The 22,307-nt window shown below is 48.4% G+C and overlaps 1 protein-coding gene across 2 annotated transcripts in view; it reads left to right on the top strand.

The window, feature by feature from the left end:
* LOC120959450 (laminin subunit alpha-1) overlaps positions 1-22,307 on the top strand; it is a 76,306-nt gene that overhangs the window by 30,522 nt on the left and 23,477 nt on the right. For both annotated transcript variants that reach the window (XM_040382836.2, XM_040382837.2), the window contains exons 7-10: positions 34-1,562; positions 1,630-1,740; positions 1,833-2,013; positions 2,098-2,284. In XM_040382836.2, the coding sequence (XP_040238770.2) occupies positions 34-1,562; positions 1,630-1,740; positions 1,833-2,013; positions 2,098-2,284 (2,008 nt within the window). The remainder of the gene's footprint in view (positions 1-33; positions 1,563-1,629; positions 1,741-1,832; positions 2,014-2,097; positions 2,285-22,307) is intronic.

The raw sequence follows: 22,307 nt of genomic DNA, 5'->3' as shown, positions 1-22,307 counted from the left end.
GCGTAACGTTAACAGCCCGATCTTTTGTTTCAGTGCCATGGTCATGCCAAGTCCTGCATCTACGATAAGCTTGTCGATGAGCAACACCTTAGCCTGAGCATTCGGGGGAAAATGAGTGGAGGAGGAGTGTGTCAGAATTGCACCCACCATACAACCGGCGTCAACTGTGAAAGATGTCTTCCGGGCTATTACCGACCAATGGATCGTCTGCCAAACCATCCAGAACCATGTCTTCCGTGCAATTGTACATCTCCCGGAGCGGTTGGAGAGTGTAGTCCGATTGGAGGAGAGTGTCGTTGCCTGGAAGGTTTTACTGGTGCCCAGTGCACGGAATGCTTGCCAGGACATTCGGGCGATCGGTGCACTCGGTGTGATTGTGATGCACGAGGCACACTTTCGGGGCGGGAATGCGATGAGAGGTGCAGTTGCAAGGCCCACGTCGTCGGAGAGCGCTGTGATCGATGTGATGAAGGATATTTTGCGCTGGATGAAGATCACATTGATGGATGTCTCAAGTGTTACTGCTCTGGAGTCGGGACCAAGTGTTCGGTGGCGCACGTTGAGAATAGTAGCTACACAACGCTGAAAGGCTGGACGGTAACCAATCTGGCCATGAGTGAGCATATCGTGCCTACGAAGGACAACGACACAGGATTCCTGGTGTTCGGTATGTTTGAGATGCCCGAAACGGAGGCTGTATACTGGAAGGCACCGGAAGGATATCTGGGAAATTTGCTGCGCAGTTATGGATCACAATTAACGTTCAAGATGGATTGGATTACGGTGCGCGGTGATACGAGTGGAAAGCCAACGGTCGGTCCAAGTCTGATACTGGTTGGTAGAAATGGCATGAAGATAGCCTATGGAGAGGAGAGCTATGAAGAGACTGGAGGCGCAACAATCACGGTACCGCTGAAGGAGGACAGCTGGTATCACGTGCCGCGAACGGTAAAGGATATCATCACTAGATTAAGACGAACGGAGTATCATGGTGATCCCGTCACACGCTCCCAGTTTATGGCAGTTCTTACGGACGTGGAAGTGGTACTGCTGCGTGGAACCTATCACACCGACCAGGTGGAAAGCGTATTGGAGCAAGCCGATCTGTTTTCCGGATCCCACTCCACAACAGACTCGTCTGCTAGCAGTTCCGGGTTTATTGAGCTGTGCGAATGTCCCGAGGGTTATCGGGGCACTTCCTGTGAGCAGTGTGCTTTTGGGTACGTGCGCATCTACGAAACCAGTGTCACGCACGAACGAGTCGGTCGCTGCATTCCCTGCTCGATGTGCAATGGGCATGCGGCGAGCTGTGATCTCGAGACGGGCGAGTGTGGTCTCTGTTTGCACAACACCGTCGGCACAAACTGTGAACGATGTCTGCCCGGGTTCTACGGCAATGCGACTCTTGGACGGCCAGACGATTGTAAGCGATGTGCCTGTCCGCTGGAGAGTCCCAGCAATAACTTTTCGCCCAACTGTCAGTCTCGTGGCGGGAGTTCCGATCCTTCGGAGTACGTTTGTACCCAGTGTCCGGAAGGATACACGGGCGATCACTGTGAATTGTAAGTAGAAGGTGGTTTAGGAAGCGGTGAAGTGAGATCTAGCGTAATTGGAGTTACGATTTTTCAGATGTGACGATGGGTACTACGGTGAGCCTACGGTGATCGGTGGTCAGTGTCTGCCTTGTCCTTGTCATGGAGGGCCTTGCAATGCTCAAACTGGAGAATGCATCGAATGTGTGTAAGTATGATGAGAGGAACGTCGTCATTGAGCCCTTGAAAGTGTTTCTCACGAGTTTTTGTTTCCCCCGTCTGTTTCGTCCATTTCTTCAGTGGCAATACAGAAGGTTGGCGCTGCGAGCGTTGCAAAACCGGCTACTGGGGCGTTCCGGATGATGGTTGTGAGCCGTGCAGCTGCTCCGAACTGGGCGCGCTCGAGAACGTGTGCGACGTGACGACGGGCCAGTGCATCTGCAAGCCGCGCTACGGTGGCCGACGCTGTGACGAGTGCGATGTAAGTATCGCCCCGAGAATCGTTGTCGTGGAGCGGTTTAAACATGGTCGTTGTTGTGTGTTTGTATTCCTCCGCTGTCCACAGGTGGGCTATGGCAATCTAGATCTAGACTGTCCGGCCTGTGCGTGCAATGTGAACGGGTCGGCCAGCACGGTGTGCAACGTTGTGAGTGGGCAGTGTGAGTGTAATGTCGGCACGGAGGGCATCCATTGCGATCGCTGCCGGGAAGAGTTCTTCGGGTTGTCCGACGAGCAGCCGGGTGCATGTGAAGGTAGGTGGCATTACATTGATTTCTGTTCCCTTGCAAGCCGTAACAAATTAGCACGGCAAATTGACGGAGAGTTCGATGAAGAATGAAGTCGCTTTCGTGCCCTGATCTCAACGGAAGTGGGTAGCATGCACCGAAACGAATGCAAACTCAAACAGCGATCGAGATCGTGCTGGGAAACATCGGCATCCATCAGTGGAACGACTCAATTCTGGGGCTTGCTGTCGATAGTCATCAGCGATAGAAACGATTAAATGAAAATGCACTTCCCCGACAGACACACAGCCACGATCACGTTGTGTGTTTGCTATCTCTCTCTCTGGAGAACTGGTGCAAGGGCATGGATCGTGCACTGATCGTATGTAGAATGCTTTCACGTACGGTATTCCAAGAGGCGCCACCACACGATCTTCAGTCGCTGCTCGAGTCGCGGCGGCAAGATTAATTTTATTGTTATCGTTATTACCTTTTACGTAGATTACAATTTATTGATTATGAAGTTATTAAATCCATACCACCGGAGTAGATGGCGCTGAACCGACGATGCGGTTGCCCATGGGGTAAATTAATGATTGCAGCATCTCTGCAGTCGTTTGGATTACATTGGCTTATCACGGCAAGATAACAAATTAATAAGTTTCATATTTTGGAATAAAAAACAAGCCTTCTGAAACATTGCTATTGGAGGAGAGATCGCTAATGCTAATAACAGCAATAAATAAGTCAAACGCTTTGATTGCTATAAAACCGATCACTCAAACTTTTACAACCATCCGCAAGCCCCATAAAAAACAAACAAATGCCAAACATGCTTCCTCTCAGCTCTCTCGTTAATATGCTGATTGCATCCCTCCATAAGAATCCTCCCTAAAACCCACACTCCCAACCGGATCGTTCGTGCAGCATGCAAGTGTGCGAAAATACTCCATAAACCATTTCCAGAGCAGAAAAAATGCTCTTTTCTTCTTTCTGGCCCCCAAAAAAAACGGACTGCTTTCATCCTCATTCTTGGGCAAAGTAAACAAACATCACATCGCGCATCGCCGTTCGGTCAGCGGGCAGAATGCGAGACATGAACCATAAAATTGGCTGATTGATCGATGGGGTAATTATTTTGCTGGAGCATGCAAAGCAGCATCGTCCCAACGGCAGCAGCGTCAGCGATCGGTTCGTGCTTCTCTTTTTAGCGCCAGCGTGTCCAACACCACGCGACGACGACGAGCCGTTGCGAGTTAATTAAAAAGTTTTACTTCGATCGCCAATTTTTTGGGTGATTTTTATTTCACTTTTTTGGGGTTTGGTTTTGAGGCGATTGGTGGCTGATGGAAGTTTATGTATTTTGTGCGAAACGTGAAACGATGACGGTGGAACCGGTTTTTGTCGGTGTGATCGTTGTAATAAGCTGCAAAAGCAAACAGATCAGCGTTATCCATCGAGATATCAAGAAGCCGCGGACGATCGTCCCGTTTCTGCCTGGTCGTCGACTCCGTCAATTCCGCTTGCGCTTCGCTGCCTTCGCTTTTGGGACAAATAATTCACAAAGCTGACGGACTGTTGACTTTTTAGGGTTGCCAAATTTGCGTAGGCCGCTTTGTCAACACAGAAGACCCCCCCCCCCCATGGTTGACTCACAAGCCCGGGTAAGCAAACGCGCACTCGCCTTGAGCCATGACACCTTGCTTCCGCAAACAAACCGTCAGCCTCGCCGTTTCGACCCGATTGGCGGTGCGTGTACGGTAGTATCGAGCTGGGCGGCATTTCTCGATTGATTTGTCCACACACCCTTTTGCAATAAGCAACAGATATCGCAATCGTGGTGGTGGCAGGCGGTGGCAGGTTGTGTTGTTGCGCTGTGCCGGCTCATTGGGAAAATTAATCGCGATCCAAGCGTCTCCGCGTCACGTTGTCCCGATCGACAAAGCCTTGGCGGTAGTCTTGGCGGCAATTTACCTCCCGTTCAACAACGACCGTCCGCCGTCGTGTGTGGTCAATGTGCTTGAACAGGGATGGTTTGGGGGTGGCCGGCGGACGGTGGTTCGGAGGTCGCGCCTAGTCGCGCCATCATCGTGTGATGAGTAATTTGCTTTTGTAGACTTTGTGCTTGCGTAGACGTAGGGGCCCGGGCTAGACTTGGCCGGCCGTCCGACTGGTCGTGCGTCCCCGGATGCGGTCACTTATCGTGGTGAGGGAAAATCGATCGAATCGAGCGACGTATTGGACGGGGAATAGCCCTGACGTGGCTGTTTTTCTTTTCTCTTCCTCTGTTTTCTTCTCTCTGTGCCACAATTAATTGAACTGAGGCGCGCGCCCCAAGAAAGACTCTCGCTGGAAAGCAGAAGGAAGGGGATGAAGTTTATAAAATGTACAACTTTATCATCATCATCCTGCGTACACGGCGGCGGCACGCCCTGGGTCTTATGCTGGCGGATCCGGATTTATGCCTCACTCGTTCGCTCCCGCCCGTGTGCTATTGATATGAAAATTAATAATAAATCAATTAGAAACTAATGACTTTGCGGAATTTTTATTGAATAAAATTAATAAAAGCTTGTCGTTCGAGAGGACCCGGGTCTTCGACACACGCAGCTGAGGGAGCACACATTTTTTTGTTCATTCCGTTTCGAATGATAACCTTTCTATTTTGGGGCAATTTGAATGTAAAGCAGCGGAGAAACCCCGCGCGGAATGTTGCAGTACAAATCGGACGTTATAAAGATGAGTTTTATTAACACAGAAGAAGCTTGAATTGGGTGAACATGGATTGGGAAAGGTCTTTCTTTTCCCCGGTTCGACACCTCCGGGGCAGTGGCGTGTTGTAATCGAAATGGGGAGGTAAAAACCATCCTCTCCCCACAAGACTCTTGATGGCCCACATCTGCCGGGAGTCTATCGTTGACTACTTGAAGATGTGCATCGCGATCATCGACGGCGGCGTTCCGGTTGGACGCGTTCAAATGGTTTTCAATCGATTCATCACCGGTTACGCTGGTTTGATGGCAGTTGAATTGAGAAGAAAGGCGGCGGCGGACTTGAACTGGTCTAGTCTCAGTTGTATCACAGTGTATAAATCAACCCTGGAGCTCAATCGGTGAGGTCTGCAGCCGACTGCGGTGTTATAACCAAGCATGTTTTTGTACAGCAATGTTTGCCTTCAAGTAAAAGGTTAATGTTTGTATTTTTGCATAAACCTACAGTAATATTTTGAAAGTGTTGCTACTCTTCGCACTTTGAAATGTGAAATATGCAACCATAATCACAAAAAAGGTATTATTTCAGTGCAGCAAGTCGGTTATAAAAGCATCAATGCTTCACTGATCTTGACCGATTTATCTGGAGCAAAACTACATCAAACGCTTTTTACTTTCAAGTTGAAACAAACTTCCAAAGCCATCGAGTAGAACATCAACATTTTGCTTTAGAGCTACAAATCTCTGCCAAAAAAAGTTGAATGATGACATCGCTGACTCAGCCAGTCATGATTGTTTCAAGACTTTTTGCTCGACTTAATCTCAGCTGCTAGCACGTCATGTTACATGCCCAACCCAAAACCTCGCCCGGAATGCAACAAAGAGGCATTTAATCCACTTTCTCCACCCTCCTAGCATCCCCAACCAATTCCTCCTTTATCGGTGGAGCAATTCAACATCATCATCACCAGCAGAAGTGCAATTGCACCTTACCGGCCGACTGCTGCTGCTGGTGCACGACACCGTTTGCTGTTCCGGCTGTTGCAAGCGATAAATTCCGAATGGTAATTTATGTGCGTGCAAGAAGAGAGAGAAAGAGAGACAAGCGAGAGAAGGCTCACCTCGATCGCCCAATTGTCCTCGCACCCTCACCCGGCTGCTGTCAACAAGTTGCGAGCCTGCAACTGCAGCTGATCAGAATTCCTGGCGTGCACGCGCGCGCGCTCGCACACAACAACAACGGCCTCGTCGGCGATCGCTAGTGTCACCCGGTGTTGCCACGCCGCATGAATCCGTTATGAAATTGCACATTAAAATGCAATAAAACAAAAACCGCAACAGGGGGAATTGAGAAGAGGATGAGGCGCATCCCTGTTCCCTTCTTAACCCCCTCCGGGGGGTTTCTCAGCAAAACAGAAACCGGCAGCAAAACAGCACCGGCTGCTGCATCTTGACTGCCAACTCGGTGTGCATGTGTGTGTGTGTAAAAAGGTTGTGCAGCCAAGGAGTGGAAATGGGATTAATCGCATCATCAGACAAATTGGAGCCACCATGGTTCACTCCGTGCGTCTGGTGGAACGCAAACGCGAAAGGGAAGACACCCAGGCTGGTGGGGTATGAATAGTGCAGTTTAGTGCACTTGCACCCTTGCGCGTTGTTTTTCTGCTGTTTGCCACCGACCGAGCGGGCCACAGAGGGTGGCGTTGGTGATAATTTCGCGATTTTCCGCGATCGCGCCTGACAGTTTGTTTTATGGCACTTTTAGCGTTATTTATATCCTGCTCGTGCAAACGGCGTCCCTTTCTCCGTGCTGTGCCCGGGGGCGAGTTCGTGGGTGGGGTGTTGCATCAAAAACCCAAAGTCCTGTGCAGGTGAATACTGAATTCTTATTCCAAACACATACACGAAGCAGAAACTAGCATGTCAATCCGTCCGTGAGCAGAGATTGTCGATCGATTAGTGGAACAACCTCACAGGGTGATACATCCCATTTCAGGCTTTACCCTGCCCGAACGAAAGCTAGAAACATTTCTAGTCGTTCGAGCGAATGTGTAAGCCCTTCTCCATCACTTTTGCTCTCTCTCTCTTTCTCGTTCGCTCTTGGAAATTCTTGAAATGTCTCGTTTTGTTTTCGGTGGTCATGGTAAAGCAAAAATAGGACCGCCTGACGAGTGTGCTTTTGGTTTGATGGAAATCGTGAGTCGATTGAATTATTTCCATTTATCCTCCAACAGGGAACTTGGTGTGCACGTTCCCTATGACTGCATTTTCCATCCACCCAACACTCTCTTTCCCCCTCCCCCCTCAATCTATTGGGTGACCTGTGCAGTTTGAAGGATCGTGCCCATCGTATTATCGGGCCGGTGCGATCGTACCCGAAGATAAATGGCTTTTTCGATATTTTGTTTTTGTTCACCCTCCCTTCCTCCCTCTCCTTCTCATCCCTCACTCCACAACCGATGCCATTACGGTGGGGGGTTGCCGTGGCGTGTGTTGTACTAATTGATTTATTCCGTTACCCCGGTGGACCGTCACGGGCGGTTCGGATTAGAGCGAAAGATGGAAGAGAAGTGCGATGGAAGGTAAAAAAGCGAATGACGGCCCCGTTACAGGGTGCTGAAAAAATAATCTCACCCTTACTGGCCCTTTTTTTGATTGAGATATGCAGGGCAGCGAGACCTTGAGTGATCTTTGTCTGGGTCGGTGGATCGCATCGCGAGGGCGTCTTGTGAAGGGGGTAAAAACAGAGAATTCCACTTTAAACAAATCATAATCGCCAGTCGTCTTAGCTCCAGCCGGATTCAGTGGTTAATCTGTTCAAATGTAACATTTAAATTAATTAAGCACTTGTCTCGCTTATAAATCGCTACATACCACCATGCTCATGTTCAGCATAATCGCGACCGACCGGATTAGAACCCACTATGCCATTTTTTTGCTACGAATGACGAATGATTGCTGCTTAGAATTGGCACCAGATGGATGATGTGCAATAAACTCTGATCAGACATTCAATAACTCACCCCACATGGGCACCCCCAAACTGCCCGAGTACCTCTCCCAGCCGACCCCTTGAGCGATGGGTTCCGATCGTTGATTAGACGTTTATGAATGAATCTCGCGATCGCGTCGGTACGGTCCCAGCAGCCCCGTGGACCCCGTGTGATCATTTCACATGATTTCTAGAGCTTTATGGTGCGGAATAAATCATCGCATAAACCTGTTGTTGTCGTTCAACTCCCATGTCGTACTCACTACTCCCCCGACGAGCGCCAACGACGAAGCAGGCACGGAACAGGCTGCCCGAGAGCATGGGGATATATGCTGCCATGGATCGGCCGGATCCGAAAGGCCGGAATCCCCGTGGTTCCGCAGCGTCACGGTTTCGGTTTGGGGGAAAGGTAATAAAAAGTGTTCCGACCATCAACGACTCCGAAAAACTGGGATATCAAAGCTGCAATAGCGTGGCGGTGAAGGCGGCGGCTGCGGTGGGATAAATCATTTGCAACTTGTTTCCACTTTGCAGCTGATCGTCGGGAGGGGGGAGCGCAAGAAGGGACGCGCTTTTCGTGACGGAAAAAATCAACTTGATCTTTATGGTTGGGGGAGAACGGTGCATTTTTACAACCGGTGCATGTTAGAATCGAGCCGGGCGGCTGTACCATAAAGGGTTGGATAATTGGGTCAGTAAGCCAGCGAACTGGTTGAAAGGAGAAAACGGATTGAAAAACACGACGAAGACGAAGCGATTTGTGTGGATGTTTGAAGAGGCTCAAATCATTTAGAATATTGGTTCCAAAAGTATTTATTGCATACTTGAAATATCGTACTGAAAAGATCGTTTACCGGAGGCGGAAAATGCACTTTAAACCGCTTTTGATCCTACTTAACGTCAGCCAAAAAACCAATGCTCCAATCACCTGCATGGCAAATGGTAAAAAGTCAAAGAGTTACTCAAACCGTTTAACCTTTCGCTAAACGAATCTTATTTGCGCATCAGTTTGAGGATCGTAAATTGAAAGCTTAACGTTTCGCAAGCCACATACGTACTGGCCTGGTGGGCTGAACGCGATCCCGCTGATAATGTAATCGGATTTATCTCTCACTAGCTTGGACAGAGTACTTTCCAAAAAGAACCTTCTGACCTTTGGAAAGAAAGTCGTTCCTCCAAAAAAAAAAACCTCCAAAGGGTCATTTCTTTTGCGGCCTTTCCCAAGCAGACCGTGATGATTTGTGCACCACGCGCAAAGATCGCATTCGATAGGGAGCTCCTCGGAACGAATCCTTCCCCACGACGTGACGAAACAAATTGATCCAGTCGGATCCCTTCCCGGCACTGTCGGGACGAAGTGCTGAGCCAATGGAGTGTTAAACAGCATTAATTATGTGTCTTGTTGCGGGAGGCATTCCTGCGGCGTTGGATTTTAATTAATGCTCGCGCTAGAAGCGTGCGTAAGGCGCAGACACAAGCCGCAACGATTCTATGCCTTATGCGCTGAGAGCTAGTGTTTCTACAGTTTTGGGGCAGAATTTGGCGTTCCGCCATCGCAAATTAACCGCTTGAATTCCGGTTCTGCACTGTGCGAGCGGCAGAGAAGTGCGTGTGGGACTGGAGGGACCCACCATGTCCTGTGAGAAATGATTTATAACTTCGAGCCGCACACGGATTTGGGGGCTGTTTAGGGGGTTTCATCGTCGGGTGACTGATCTACCGCCTTACCGTTCCGAATCGAGGCCAAAACCAAAAGACTCCGAGAGCGGCTATTCCAGTAGCAGCAGTCCGGTCGATCCGGTGTTTGTGTGGGCCGCAATGTGTGTCGTTGCAATCGGTGCATCGGTGCCCGTTGGTTACGCGACTGCCGCGAGTGCGCACTTTGTACACTGTCGAGTGGTATTAATTTTCCGTGGTAAAACATTAATTACATGCCTAATGATCGGTTGCCTCGGGAGCAGGCAGTGAGCTTCGAGTTCGGCTTAAGATTAAGGAAGATCAAATGAATGGTGTGAATGGTTGGATCGAGGTGTCTGGTATAAATGCAGGGAAAGCATGATCTTCTCTTCGAGTTGATAAAATAATAATGATACAGCTTGGATTAATGCTGGAAAAGACTCCCAAACTTTCACCCGATACAAAGCAACGAAAAACGTCTCCGTTTAACAAATCGAGCCTATAAATTTCCCTTCTACATTTCCACTGGCTCACCAGAAATGCTATCATAAGGAGAGACATTACACGATGGCAAATTATTTCGTCATCAAATAAATGTGATTAATTTGCTTGCTCATCTGCGGGCTGTAGCGATGCACAAAGGCACATCCACAGAGCACAAAAGGCTACAACGATCCCGCATGGGAGAATCATGTATAAAAAGAGACATATTTACCAACCGTGGGCACCTCGAGTGGCACTTCTTATCTGCTCAATCATACCATCGCCGGAAGCAGCTCGCAAGGAGTCCGGTCAGACGGCAGCAAACCAGCAACCTAGCAAGCATAAGTTATGCGTGTAAATATTTGCCACCGGCGCTGCGCTCATCTTGCGCTGCAGCCAGCTGATGGCGTTGTTTAGGGGATCGCTTTACCGTCTTCTTCTACTCATGTACTGGGCATTCCAACACGCTGCACAACGGTGCGCATTAAATGCACATTTATGAATCGCTCTAGGTGAGAGCTTGATCTCTCCTTCTCTGGCTGTAGCGATCGAGGAGTCGTTTCATCTTCAACACCTTTCACGAGCCGATGGAGGTGTAGGGATGAGAAATGTTGCTGCAGATGATGATGATCTCCCGTGCATCTTGGCTTGCACCGACCGAGCATCGCAGCTGAATGGAGCACTTTTGGAGTACGTTTGGAAGACGCTGTTTGTGCGTTGGGAAAGTTCGTGCAAGCGCGAAAACGATTCGTTTCCAGTGGCATTTGCAGCCTCTTTGCTGGGCGGAATTTATTCAGCTGCGTTGGCTTGCGTGGGAGTTGGACCTGCCTGCCAGATGCTGCTTAACATTCACACTCTCGCCGATTCGCCTGCTATAAACACACACTCACGGTCACGGCAGCACCGCATCAAAGCGATCTAACAAAGTGCGGTACTTGACGATAAGATAAACGCACCTACCAGTCCAGAATGCAAATAGTCTTGCTGTGTGCATCGTTTCCCACAGCTCAACAACGTGAAGGTGGCAAAAGTATCATCGTGGCGTGGTTAAATTGCGTTAATAATCTTCCTCGGCCGGCGATTGCAGAAATGGCAAGATCATCATACCACCACCACCCTGCGGTTCAGTTTATTGCAAACGATCGAAAATAATCCATTTGCCAGCGCACGGCGAGTCCCGCGGGCGAGATACGGCACACGGTGGCATAAGTGGCTCGTTAATCAACGATGGGTGGAATGGTTTGAGGTGCAAACTGGTTACACAAATCGTAAAATTATGCCCACCTTGTAGCACCACGGAGGGAGCTACCCCGAAAGCGATCGAATTATCATCATCGATTGGGTAGCGCAGTAAAGATCTGTTGACGTTTCCTTTGCGGTCGTTCTGGGGTTGGTTTGATGAGCTAATAAAAATTAATAAATTCAAATCAATTGGCTCATTTCCGGTACAGAATAGCTACTTTGTCACAAGGAAGGCTTATTTGTGTCACTAAATGCATAAATAATACTGCATCAACACAACTATAGAGCTTTTTTTAAACGACCAATGTGGTTCAGGTCCTCTCACAAATCCGTTGCGTGCGTTCCCGCTAATGGAACTGATTTGATCGCATTCGGTGAAGCATCTCTGCCGATCGTAAAAGTGAGGGAAATTAAATGATTTAGGTATCGCACTAAATCAACGCGTCACGAAATGCCAATACACCGCGGTCGGGGGCTGTCCTCCGGTCACCCGGTTTAGAAGCGAATAAGATATGGAAACCCATTTACAACTGCATCTGCGGGGCGGCAGTGTAGTGAATGGCAAATGAAAAATCGTGCCCCGGATTGCACACGTTCCGTTTTCAAATCGTTGACCAATCGAGATGCTAGAGGTGACTGCCCAAAGTCACGCAATAGTGAAGCTCTAGTCTAGTCTAGATTAGGTGCGGGCAGTACGGAGGAGAATATTGCTCCGGGAGCGTTGCCAGTCAATCGAACGACGCGAAAGGGTATGCTTATCGCGTCGGGCAATGAAAACAAAATGCAGTTTTCCAACCGGTTCGATTCCTGATCCTCTTCATTGCCAGTTTGCATGACTGCTCGATCGCTTCGTGTGTCGGGCCCGGGTGCTAAGCCCGGGCGCCTTTTTGGCGTGTGACCGCGGCGTCAAAAACGAATCAAGTTGAGGCCGCCACAACAGCACCGAACAGCGTCGCTAACTGCACTTTAATTGCTGAGAGGAGGCGCGTTGCAGCACATCGATTTGGCGCATCTTCCAGGCGGGTTTTGTCGAGCGAAGGAATAAGTGTTTCTAGCACCTCGGAGTGGTCGAAGGATCAGGTGGAAATGTGTGCACCGACTAACAAGCTGCTAATTATAAGCTTTGGAATGATTTGCCGTCTGCTCTTAACTGATGAGGTCCATCGAAAGAGTGTTAATGACAACTGACATTTGTTGATCACTTCAATTACTTGAGAGAAGAACGTATCGAAATGAAAGATGTATAAGATCCTAATAGATCTTCAAACCTTAAATTTTTATAAGCATTTCTCCAAGAAAGCAGCTTTATGCTCCAACAAAAACAAACGAAAAAGAAATGTGCGTGCCAGGTAATCCATCAAAATTTCAAACTCTTCTTGGTAAATTGATAATTTACCTTTACCAGCACGCGATTCATTTTTCGCATTATGTAAACACCATCCTGAACGCAGGGCAGAGAATAAAATAACAAACCCTCAAGCGCCCCGAGCACATGCCCCCAGTCCAAAGGATAAAGTCATTATTGGCAAGCGTCCTGTGATCCCGTGTTCCAGCTCGTCTTGTGAGGTAACTCCAACCGAAGAATCAATAACCTCGCCGTTCGCCGATTCTCAATCATAATTTGCATGCCGACAGCGGCGGTCGGTCGGTCTCGTCTTATCGTTCGGCGTCTTGGTTGGGCTAAATCCAACGGACGTCTAAGGAAAGTCCAAAAACACGAGTTCCGCTCACGGCACAGCGTTGATCTTCTGTTCTGCTGGTTACGTTTTGAGATACGAAAAAGAATGTTCTGAAGGAACAAAAACGCTCACACGAACAAGCCCAAGTACAAGAACAGGATCGTTGGACATTCGCTGATGCCGATGACGATAATGATAGGGAGATAAGCGGGCAGTCTTTTTAAAAAATAATTTTCTGTCGATAAGATGCACAAGATACGAAAAGGTATCTCTTTGGTGCTGAACGTGACAACTTGGAGTGGAGTAAGGTGTACCTCTAAGGCTCTCCCTCTACGAACAATGTGCTATAATTTGCTCCATTTTCTTGCGGTGTTTACATTTCCTGCTCACTTAGCATTCTTGGTTCCTTTTTTGTTAGCCTGTTAGAACTCATTTTGCTCTCTTCTTTGGTAAAAGGAACACTCTCGACTGTTGCCTTTTCCAGTCCTTACTTGTCCAGTGACCTTTGCTCCAGATATATTGGATGATCAATAACAAGTCTATTGCTGAAATGCTTTCCTGCTTAATTTAAAGATATTTCCGTATCTTCAGAGTTTGTGAAGCATGTTGACAGTATTTTAGGCACTGCCTTTCTGACTTCTTCTAGCGTTTAAAAACGCGCCATATTTTCTGAATAATTTACCCATCAACGACTCAATTTCACGCAAACGACGCCTTGTTGTCGTCGTCGAGAGCCCAATCATCCAACTGGCCCAATGAACGTAACGCGTGCAGTTCCGCTTCTTTGACTTTACGTTGACCTGCCCGTTCTCGGGGGCACGAGGGGAACGAGCTCAAATCATCCCCCCTCCACCCATTCCCCTTTTGAAGAAAGAAGCGGAAAACGTGGAAAATGCATCTGGCAAAATTATCCCGCAGGAATTTCGTTCGATAGTGGTTATTATATTTACTTTGAGCATATCATTAAACGACATTATAAACGACTTTTGCGATGATTTATGCGCTCACTTCCCGCGCAGACTCCGTTTGCAATCCCGCACCTTTTAGGTTTGATCCGGGCATGCTGGTTGGATGTGTTGGTTGGTGGTGTACACAATAAAGCCGTGGTTCCGTGGGTTTGGCAAATAGCAAACAAATTTGCTTGCACGCCATCGAGATCTCGCGCATCTGATTCTGATTGAAGGCAGCCTACCACGGCTGGGAAACACACTTCAACGCGCTGACAACGCCCGGTTTCGGGCCCGTTGGAACTATGCCCTACCGTTGACTATGCTAATCATCGTACACTCTGGCGGCCTCTGCCGTAATAGAACGTGCAGGCAGGACTTGCGAAACTTCCTAGCCGGAAGACAGTATCAGGCTGGGTGTGGTTGGAACGGCGCTCGAATAGAATCTTGAATCGATCGTTTGATTGAGCGTGCGCACTTAGAGTCTCTCGCTGCATTTGCCGAGATCTCGCGGCCTCTCCCTCTGCCCGGAGGTGATGCAACAAAGGGGGGGGGGGGGGGGGGGGCAGTGGGAAGGGCTGTGAGAGGTAAACACAACACCACAGCATTAACTACGGCGATGCCGCACTCGGTTGTAACATATCGAGCGGGCCCGATCGTAATAATTCAAATTTAACTCTGCTCACCTCAACCCGTGGCGGGAATTTATGGGCGAAGTAACGAGATTTATGTTGGTCTCGTGCACATTAGGAGCAGCCACAATCAACACATACACACACACAAACTGAGTGTGACTCTAATAGAGATGTTACTGTCGATCGGGATCGAAGCAGTCAGCATCAGCCCGACACAGTTGCCTTAAAGATATATGACACCTTCCTTTATGAGCGCTTCTCACAGACACAAAGCAGCACAATCGCGCCAACAACCGGTCAATCCGGCGGACAACGTCCAAATCGGTGGAAACCGTGTCAATTAGAGCAAACTTCCTTTTGCGCTACATGTTCCAACACTGCCCACGAGCGCGAGAAGTGTGTTGCGGACCGAAATTGAGTCATAGTCCTCGCCGTTGTTGTCTCCTTATTTGTGGTTCGCGTTTGGGGCCCAAACGGGTGGACTAGGGGTTAGGCCCACCATATCCGGCGTCCTTTTTAGTCTCTCTGTGTGTGTGTGTATGTTTAACACCCATACCGCACCTGAACCTAAATAAATTTCACACCGACCTGTCAATCTGTGCTGTTGCGGCAGCCCAGCATCGATTGATCGCACGCGTAATGCATCAGTGATCGATCGCGAGCTAGTGGGATTTACCGCAAGAACTAGGCTAGGCCAGCGTCGAGGCGGCCAATTCTCGCTCTTGGTCCAATTTTTGCCCACGCCAACGGCACACTAGACTCGGTGGCGGAAATCGGGTTTTCTCACCTCCAACATTGAACACCAACACGTTTCGTTTTTGGCGGGTTTGAACTCACGACAAGCTGCAACGGAGCTTCAGGGTAATCTCACGCTTTGTGGCCTTACAATTATGACAGCTTTTGAGTGGTGGAGCGGTTTTTTTTTTACAAACAGGGCAACTTCACTGGCACAGAATAATGTCTGAAATGGCGCACACGAAAACCTTGCACTGGAATTAACTCCACTCCAATCTCCCATACACAATTCATGGCCTAAATGTCTAAAGACGTCTTTCCATCCAGAAAACTTTCAATTTCATTTCGAAATGTTTACACTCAATGCTTCCTATCACAACCACAATGATAGAAAACGAAGATAAATGCAGCTGTTTATGCTGGTCTCCCTTTACATCCCACAACCGTTCAACGTGACTCCAAAACAAAGTCATCATTTCCCCAATGAATAATGTCTTGTTTCGTGTTGTTTTTGGTGAAATTCTATCCGTTCCAGAGAAAGTGACAACGATCGCACGTTAGCACACCGATGCCGCTGTGTCCGATGATTGTTTCCCTCCGACGACTCGAACAAACGCGCTAATCGGTGTGTCCCCACCAAAAGAGGGGGGGTGATTGTGTTCCTCTGGCAGGCAGTGTTGTGTCCCACGTGCAGCCACATCCCACGCTGCTCTGCAGTTTGAAGATTTCACCAATAAAAAAATGCATTCATTCATAAACCCTTTACACACAGATTCCTGCTCGCGGCAGGGAAGGGCAGTTTGTCAATGAATCAAGCCAGCCTCAAAGGAACCCACTTCCCCCCACTAGGTCCTACTTCCGCTGGACACAAACTTTAAGACAAGCGCAAAGGTAAAAACACAAAACAAATCGGCCCCGGTCTGGTGAGCCCTGGGAGAGGCGCTGCGTTTCGTGCCGCGCCGCCTTTTTTTGCGGACTCGCGGAACTGGGTCTCGTTTTAATGATGCGTGGGCTGTGTAAGGTGGTTTTCTTTCGCTTTTCGTTGAGCTTCCTGCCCACCCGTATGCGCCCCCGGTGACGGTCACCCGATTGGGTTTGCGTGGTAGTGGAGTAGTTTTTTGGTTGGTGGCTGTGTGCATAAACTTCTCCATTCCATCGCGAGGCGAGCCCACGGAGGCTGGCTCGAAGGGAGGCAAAAGTCGCATGTTTATTTCTGTGTTTTATTTTACTTTTTTTTCTTCCTCCGTGTCGCCCGTATGGTGTTGCTGGGCTGTCTGTTTCCTTCCAGAGGACAAGTCCACCTGCGGGACCAGTGTCTACCGTGTACTTTGTAGCACCGTTCCGACTGGGTTTTTGAAGTGGACGGTTTGGTGGAAGGGCGTATTGGAGGTATTGCACAACACGCAAAGCCCATTCATAAACTGTCATCGACCGGTCGATCCGGACCCAAGGCGGGGACGAGAAAAGGGGACTTCGTTGCAGCAGGGATGCATTGATTCGGTTGATTTTTGCTAAGGAGTCGTCTTGCAGCAAACATTGTTGGGAATTGTCTACTGAATTTCAAACGATAATGTATTGAATAGTAGTGTTTACATCTTTTTGCATTCAGAATGGTTTTCTCAAGGTACACAACATTAAAGGATTAAATGTTTTTGAAAGCAAACTCTTCTAAAGTTCCTAAATTCGAATAAGATAAACCGCAGCTGGTGCATTCGAATGAATTTCGCGCTTGGGGAGCTCCCGATCGCGATCGGATGAACATCGAAGCGTTCATCGATGGGGCAAACTCTCCCAAAGAGTATCGCCCACGAACCTAGCGCTCTCTGACCGGCAACTCCCCTGCAAAAGGGAATCCCGTACAGCAAGGCCCCAACCAACCCTTACGAGCAGTTTGCGTTTGTTCGCATCAAACGTTCCTTCTCTCACGCTCGCGCTATGGTGAAGGAACTCACTCCCTTACTGAATCTCGTGCACGCACGCACTACGCGAGGGAACCAGGCGCGCGCGCGCGCGCTTGGAGTCTCTCTCATCACGGGCGAGTCGTTCGGTAAGCTTCGTCGCGAGTGCACGTGTTTTTGGTCGAAGCTTGCGCGCTGCACACACGCTGTCTTTGCGCAGGAAGAAAAGCAGAGCAAGAAAGGTTTTAATCCGCAAAAGATCCGCTCCGCTTATCGGAGGACCAGGTTGTCAGTGGTGAGTGCGGGCTAGTGCTTAGCACAAAAAAGGGTCTAAGTGATGTTGTGACATTAATTCTTAAGCTTTCATGCAAAAGTGCTATCCGGTTTGAGTGTGCGAGAGTGAGCGTTAGGGTCGTTGAATTCGGCGAGCAAAAAAAGGGTAGCGAATCCAAGTCATGAAACCCTTCACCCAACCAAACCTTCGGGTGGTTTTGTGACTTTACCAAACCCAGAAAAAATACAGTGCTTCCGAAAGATGAGTGTTGAAAAGCAACATCAAATCTAAACGTCAAATTCCAAGCCTGCAACTTCACGTTCGCCGTTGGCAGAAGCCTTTAAACACAAATACACAAAAAAAGAGGAAAGAATCGGAATCTGTAGTTTTTGGCTGTGTGCGTTCTCGGGAAACCTTAAAAAGCCCTCGAGCCCGCAAAGCTCGCCGGCAAAGCGTACATCATCATCGTCGTCGTCGTCGCCGTCATCGCCACCGCACACCGCCGCCAAGTGCTGTTGCGTTAGCCCCCGAAGGAACGGACGGGCCCAGGGTCCGGTCCGGAATGGCAGAAGCAACAAAACGTACCCCGCGGCACCGAAGAAATATGATTTTCTGATTGATGTTTCCTTCTCCCGTCCCGAAATGTGGTTCAAAGGTGGTGGTCCCTCGGTGGACTTTAATGTGTGTGTACGCGCGCGATTGTGTGATTCGAAAAAATGTAGCGAAAATGAGCCAAAAAAGATGGGCAATGCGGTTTAGGAGAAGGGTCAAAGGAAGGAGCGGAGTGAATTCGCGGGCAAAAAAGCGATTAAAATCGAGTGTCTCAAAATGTCCCGTAAAACCATTAAATTGCTATTTGTGAAGGTATTCAATCTCCCCGTAAGGGCTTCTATTTGTAACACACACATAACGACAACGTTAAACTGCTCTTGACACTTACCAGATTATTTACCCCTTTCCATGCTGTCCCCGGGAGTGTTGTGTGCAGCACCCTATAATACCGTGCGTTAATTGGGTGAAAGAAAATTGTGGTCGTGAAAAATCGCTTACCAGAGGACCCGGTGTGTCCCGCGGTGTGAAACGAAATGTTTGCCAAGCGTTCAACAAAAGAAGGCATAAATATTGCAACAACAAAAAAACCCCGCCTGCCTGGAAAGCACCGTGGCACGAGAGAGCGAAAGATTAAACAGGATTACTAGTGGCGGCTATCAGCTGAGGAGGCATAAAATTGAAACATAAAAACAAACAAAAATTACAGACCATCGGCCATCGGTGTAATGAAGAAACTAAAATGCCCCACAGTTTTTTTTTTCTTTCGTTCCGTTGTTCTCTGTCTCTGGTTGTGAAGGTTGATTGTCTCAGGGCACCAGATTGGCACACGTTTGGGGGAGGGGGCCGGGTGGAGTGGCGATGGCAGTGTGCACGCCAGGGGACATCGTTAAATAACGTAATCAACAGATGCTGCGAAATGAAACGCGATACGCGCGGTGGTTTTTGGCCAAGAATATGTTGCCTTTTGTGGCCTGTGTGTGTGCGTGTGTGGGGCTTTGTAATCGTGAACACGCTGTTACTCTTCCGTGTGTGCGAATTTACGTGATGAATGTATCGCAGACATTGGTCTGTTTGCGGAAATTGTTGCGCACCTTCCCACCGTATCGCAAAACCGAGAATATTGAAAAATGAGTTGTGAGTTTTGTGTAACAACTCTAATCTGATGTAAAAATTCGAAGAAATCACAACGCAACCAAATACCAACGAAGCACATCCCCGTACTTTACGGACAGTTGGGTTTGGTCGTGTGAGGCAGTAAATAAAATGATAAGATAAGCGTACGAATCGAAGTTCGCGTGGCCACCCCAAAAAAAAAAGAACCTTCACCATATGATCGCGAAGACCCTCTCGCTACACGGCACAGCACCTCAGCTACGGTGAATAGTGAGATGGGGACGAAGATTAAGCCCTAACTCCCAAAAGCCCACCGGTTTGTGATACCATCCCACTGGAACCGCCCTCTGGCCCTGGCCGGGGAGTGTGTCCCTTTCTTTTGCGCGGTTAGGATTTCAGCATCTTTTGAACCGCTTAATTATGCTCGCGCTACGCTCGCGTTCGCGTATCTTTGCTCCAGTGACGGTGACCGGAACGGCAGAACCTTCACTCCAGGACAAGAAACGGTAGATTAGAATGGGACACACACAGCCACAGAGAGAGAGAGAGAGAGACAGAGAATAGACAGTTAGATGGATGGATGATGACGGCGTACGGGCGCCTTTTGGGTGGTCGTGGGTGGGTGTGGACGATCGTATGGCGCCTTTCCACTCTCCTTCCTTCCTCGGCAGAAGAAACGATCGACAGCGGGATACAATAAAAGTAGCAATTGCTGGCTAAAGCAGAAGACGGGGCGCGAAGAAACAATGAGGAAACCAAACGCAAACCCCAAAAAAAAAAAGAAACAGAAGAAGTCTGGCCCACCAAACGCTTCAAACTCGAGCACGAACCGAAAGGGTGCACATTAAATCATAATACATAAATTATGTATTGTGCTTTGAGTCGCTCTCCGCGTGTGTCTGTGTGTGGTTTTGTGACGGCTGTCGGGCGGCTGTGAAGGTTAGGGGATGGGCGATGGAGTGGTCAAAAAATCGCCACCACGCATTCGATGAAGATCGATTGGGATGGGAGCGTTTCGTGAAGGGTGATTGTTTTTTGTTACTGTACTCTGGAGGAGCATTATGTTTCTTTGCTTTGCTTCGTGCGTGCCAGCGTTTGCGGTTTGTAACGAAGAACGGAAGACGTTGGGCTGACGAATGCGTGGAAAATATTGTGAAGAATCACATGATCATGTACGGTTCATTAGCGCTAGTGTTATACATTATGAGTTTGATTGCATAATTATACTTATTTTTGGAGTAACGGGGTCTTTTATACGGACAATCGGAGGACCCAAAGTGAAGTACACGCTTTGAAGGGATTGTTTCATTCAGCAGTGCTTTCAACGAACATCCGACGAGAAATGATGCATCAGAATTGTTTCACAATCTCCAAAAGTGTGCAATAGAAATGAAGAACAGGAATTAATGGAGCTCATCACTAAAACACCTTGCAGCGGGCGGTTAGCTCACGGTGTCAAATTGATGCATTGACCTGTGAAGGTCTTTGTAGAAACTAGACAAACCGGTGTAAGATCAATTTTCCATCCAATCCCTTCAGCTCACACTTATCGACCGCTTCTTCCTCTTCCAATCGACCACCCCTATTTGGGGCTTTTTCCACGGTACAGCGGTCCGCGGTTACATCAAATTAGTGCCAAAGTACACTTACCGGTGGCGCACGCGGGGAGACTTCAGAGCTGAGTTTCCGGGGAGGATCTCTTTCTTCTTTCATCAGGGGCCCCCTCTGTGCAAAGAAGCCGAAGCTAAAAAGTGCCGACAAATCATTTCCCACATCCCGACATCATTGGCGGCTGTGGCCAGGCGCGGGGATCTCATCTGTGCGTTTCCACTCGATGAAAATTGGTGGGAACGGACGGGCTCTCTGCTTGATGTTGATGGTGCCGATGATGCTTTATGTTTGATGTGTTTTTTTCTTGTTTATGGGTGGGAGGTTGCGGTAGACAAGAGGATACTCCTTGCCACACACGCACACACGCGTATAGGGGCATGATTTAATTAAACGAGCATCAAGTAAACAAATACCCGCCCGGTCAGTAAATCAAACTCCGACGAAGTGTAGTAATCACTTCGTTGCCCATTTGTGCAGGTTTTGTGTTTGTGTTGTGGTTTTGCTTTTTTTCTATTTTTGTTGTTGCTTCCAAATCCGCGACTTCAACGGTGGCGGCAGTGATTCGAAACTCGCCACCATCGACAAAAAAAATTGTAAGTATATGGGTCAAGTGAACCGCGCACCGCTAGGAAATGTTTGTTAGTGAGCTCTTTTGGGGCTGAAATAGTGCTGAGACAGTAGCTGCGCATGGTGTGCCACCTAGTGGGAAGCGAAAAGCACTCGGGGTGTAATTAATAGGTGTGCATTGCAATGTCCCTACTTGTAGCTTGATGAGTACGAACAGCCAAACATCAAATTAGATTTAGACCTAATGAATTACCTTCATAAGAAATATACAAAAGAAGATTATCTAGAGGTGAATATTTTCACACACAAGCGACATATAGAACGATGACGAAAGACTTCACTAACACTGTGCCAAAAGTACCGATCCCATCTGGAATGTTATCAGTACCGACCTACCCTTATCAACAGCGAAACGCTCCACGATGCTCGACCCCTTCCAGTTATGCTTTATGTTCAAGTAGTAGAGGACCCAATCTTTGAAACACTCACAATGTTGCAAGTTCACCGTCACCCACCTTCTTATTGACCCTTTTCCGCCGCCCATTCATTCTCATCTACACGTCACGACTCCTACATTGTTGTATTCAATGGTTGGTGTGTTTTTTACTTCTTTAGTGCGAGTGCAAAAGGTATCGTAAAGTTTGCGTCTAGCTGATAACAGTGTCCACTGTAGTGTGTGTTTGTGTGTGTACGAGAGCATTTGTGTTGAATGAAATGAGCTGGAAATAGGAAGCTGCTCCAGTAGTGTCATAGTGTCTTTGCTTACCCATATCCGTCGTGTAAAAGGGAGTATGTGCTACCGGTAGGAAGATGCGCCATGGGAGGAACCTCGAGCGACTAATACGATGATGGACGAACGAGCGACCACGAACGGCCATCACCAGCAGCAGTATGAGACGTTTCAGCAGCGTCGCCAATGTTGGTTAGTGTTTGG

This window comes from Anopheles coluzzii, chromosome 3, assembly GCF_943734685.1.
Source record: "Anopheles coluzzii chromosome 3, AcolN3, whole genome shotgun sequence".
In the NCBI taxonomy this organism is placed as follows: Eukaryota; Metazoa; Arthropoda; class Insecta; order Diptera; family Culicidae; genus Anopheles; species Anopheles coluzzii.
The sequence above is the reverse complement of the archived record's forward strand: the minus strand, read 5'-3'. Positions and strand labels throughout refer to the sequence as shown.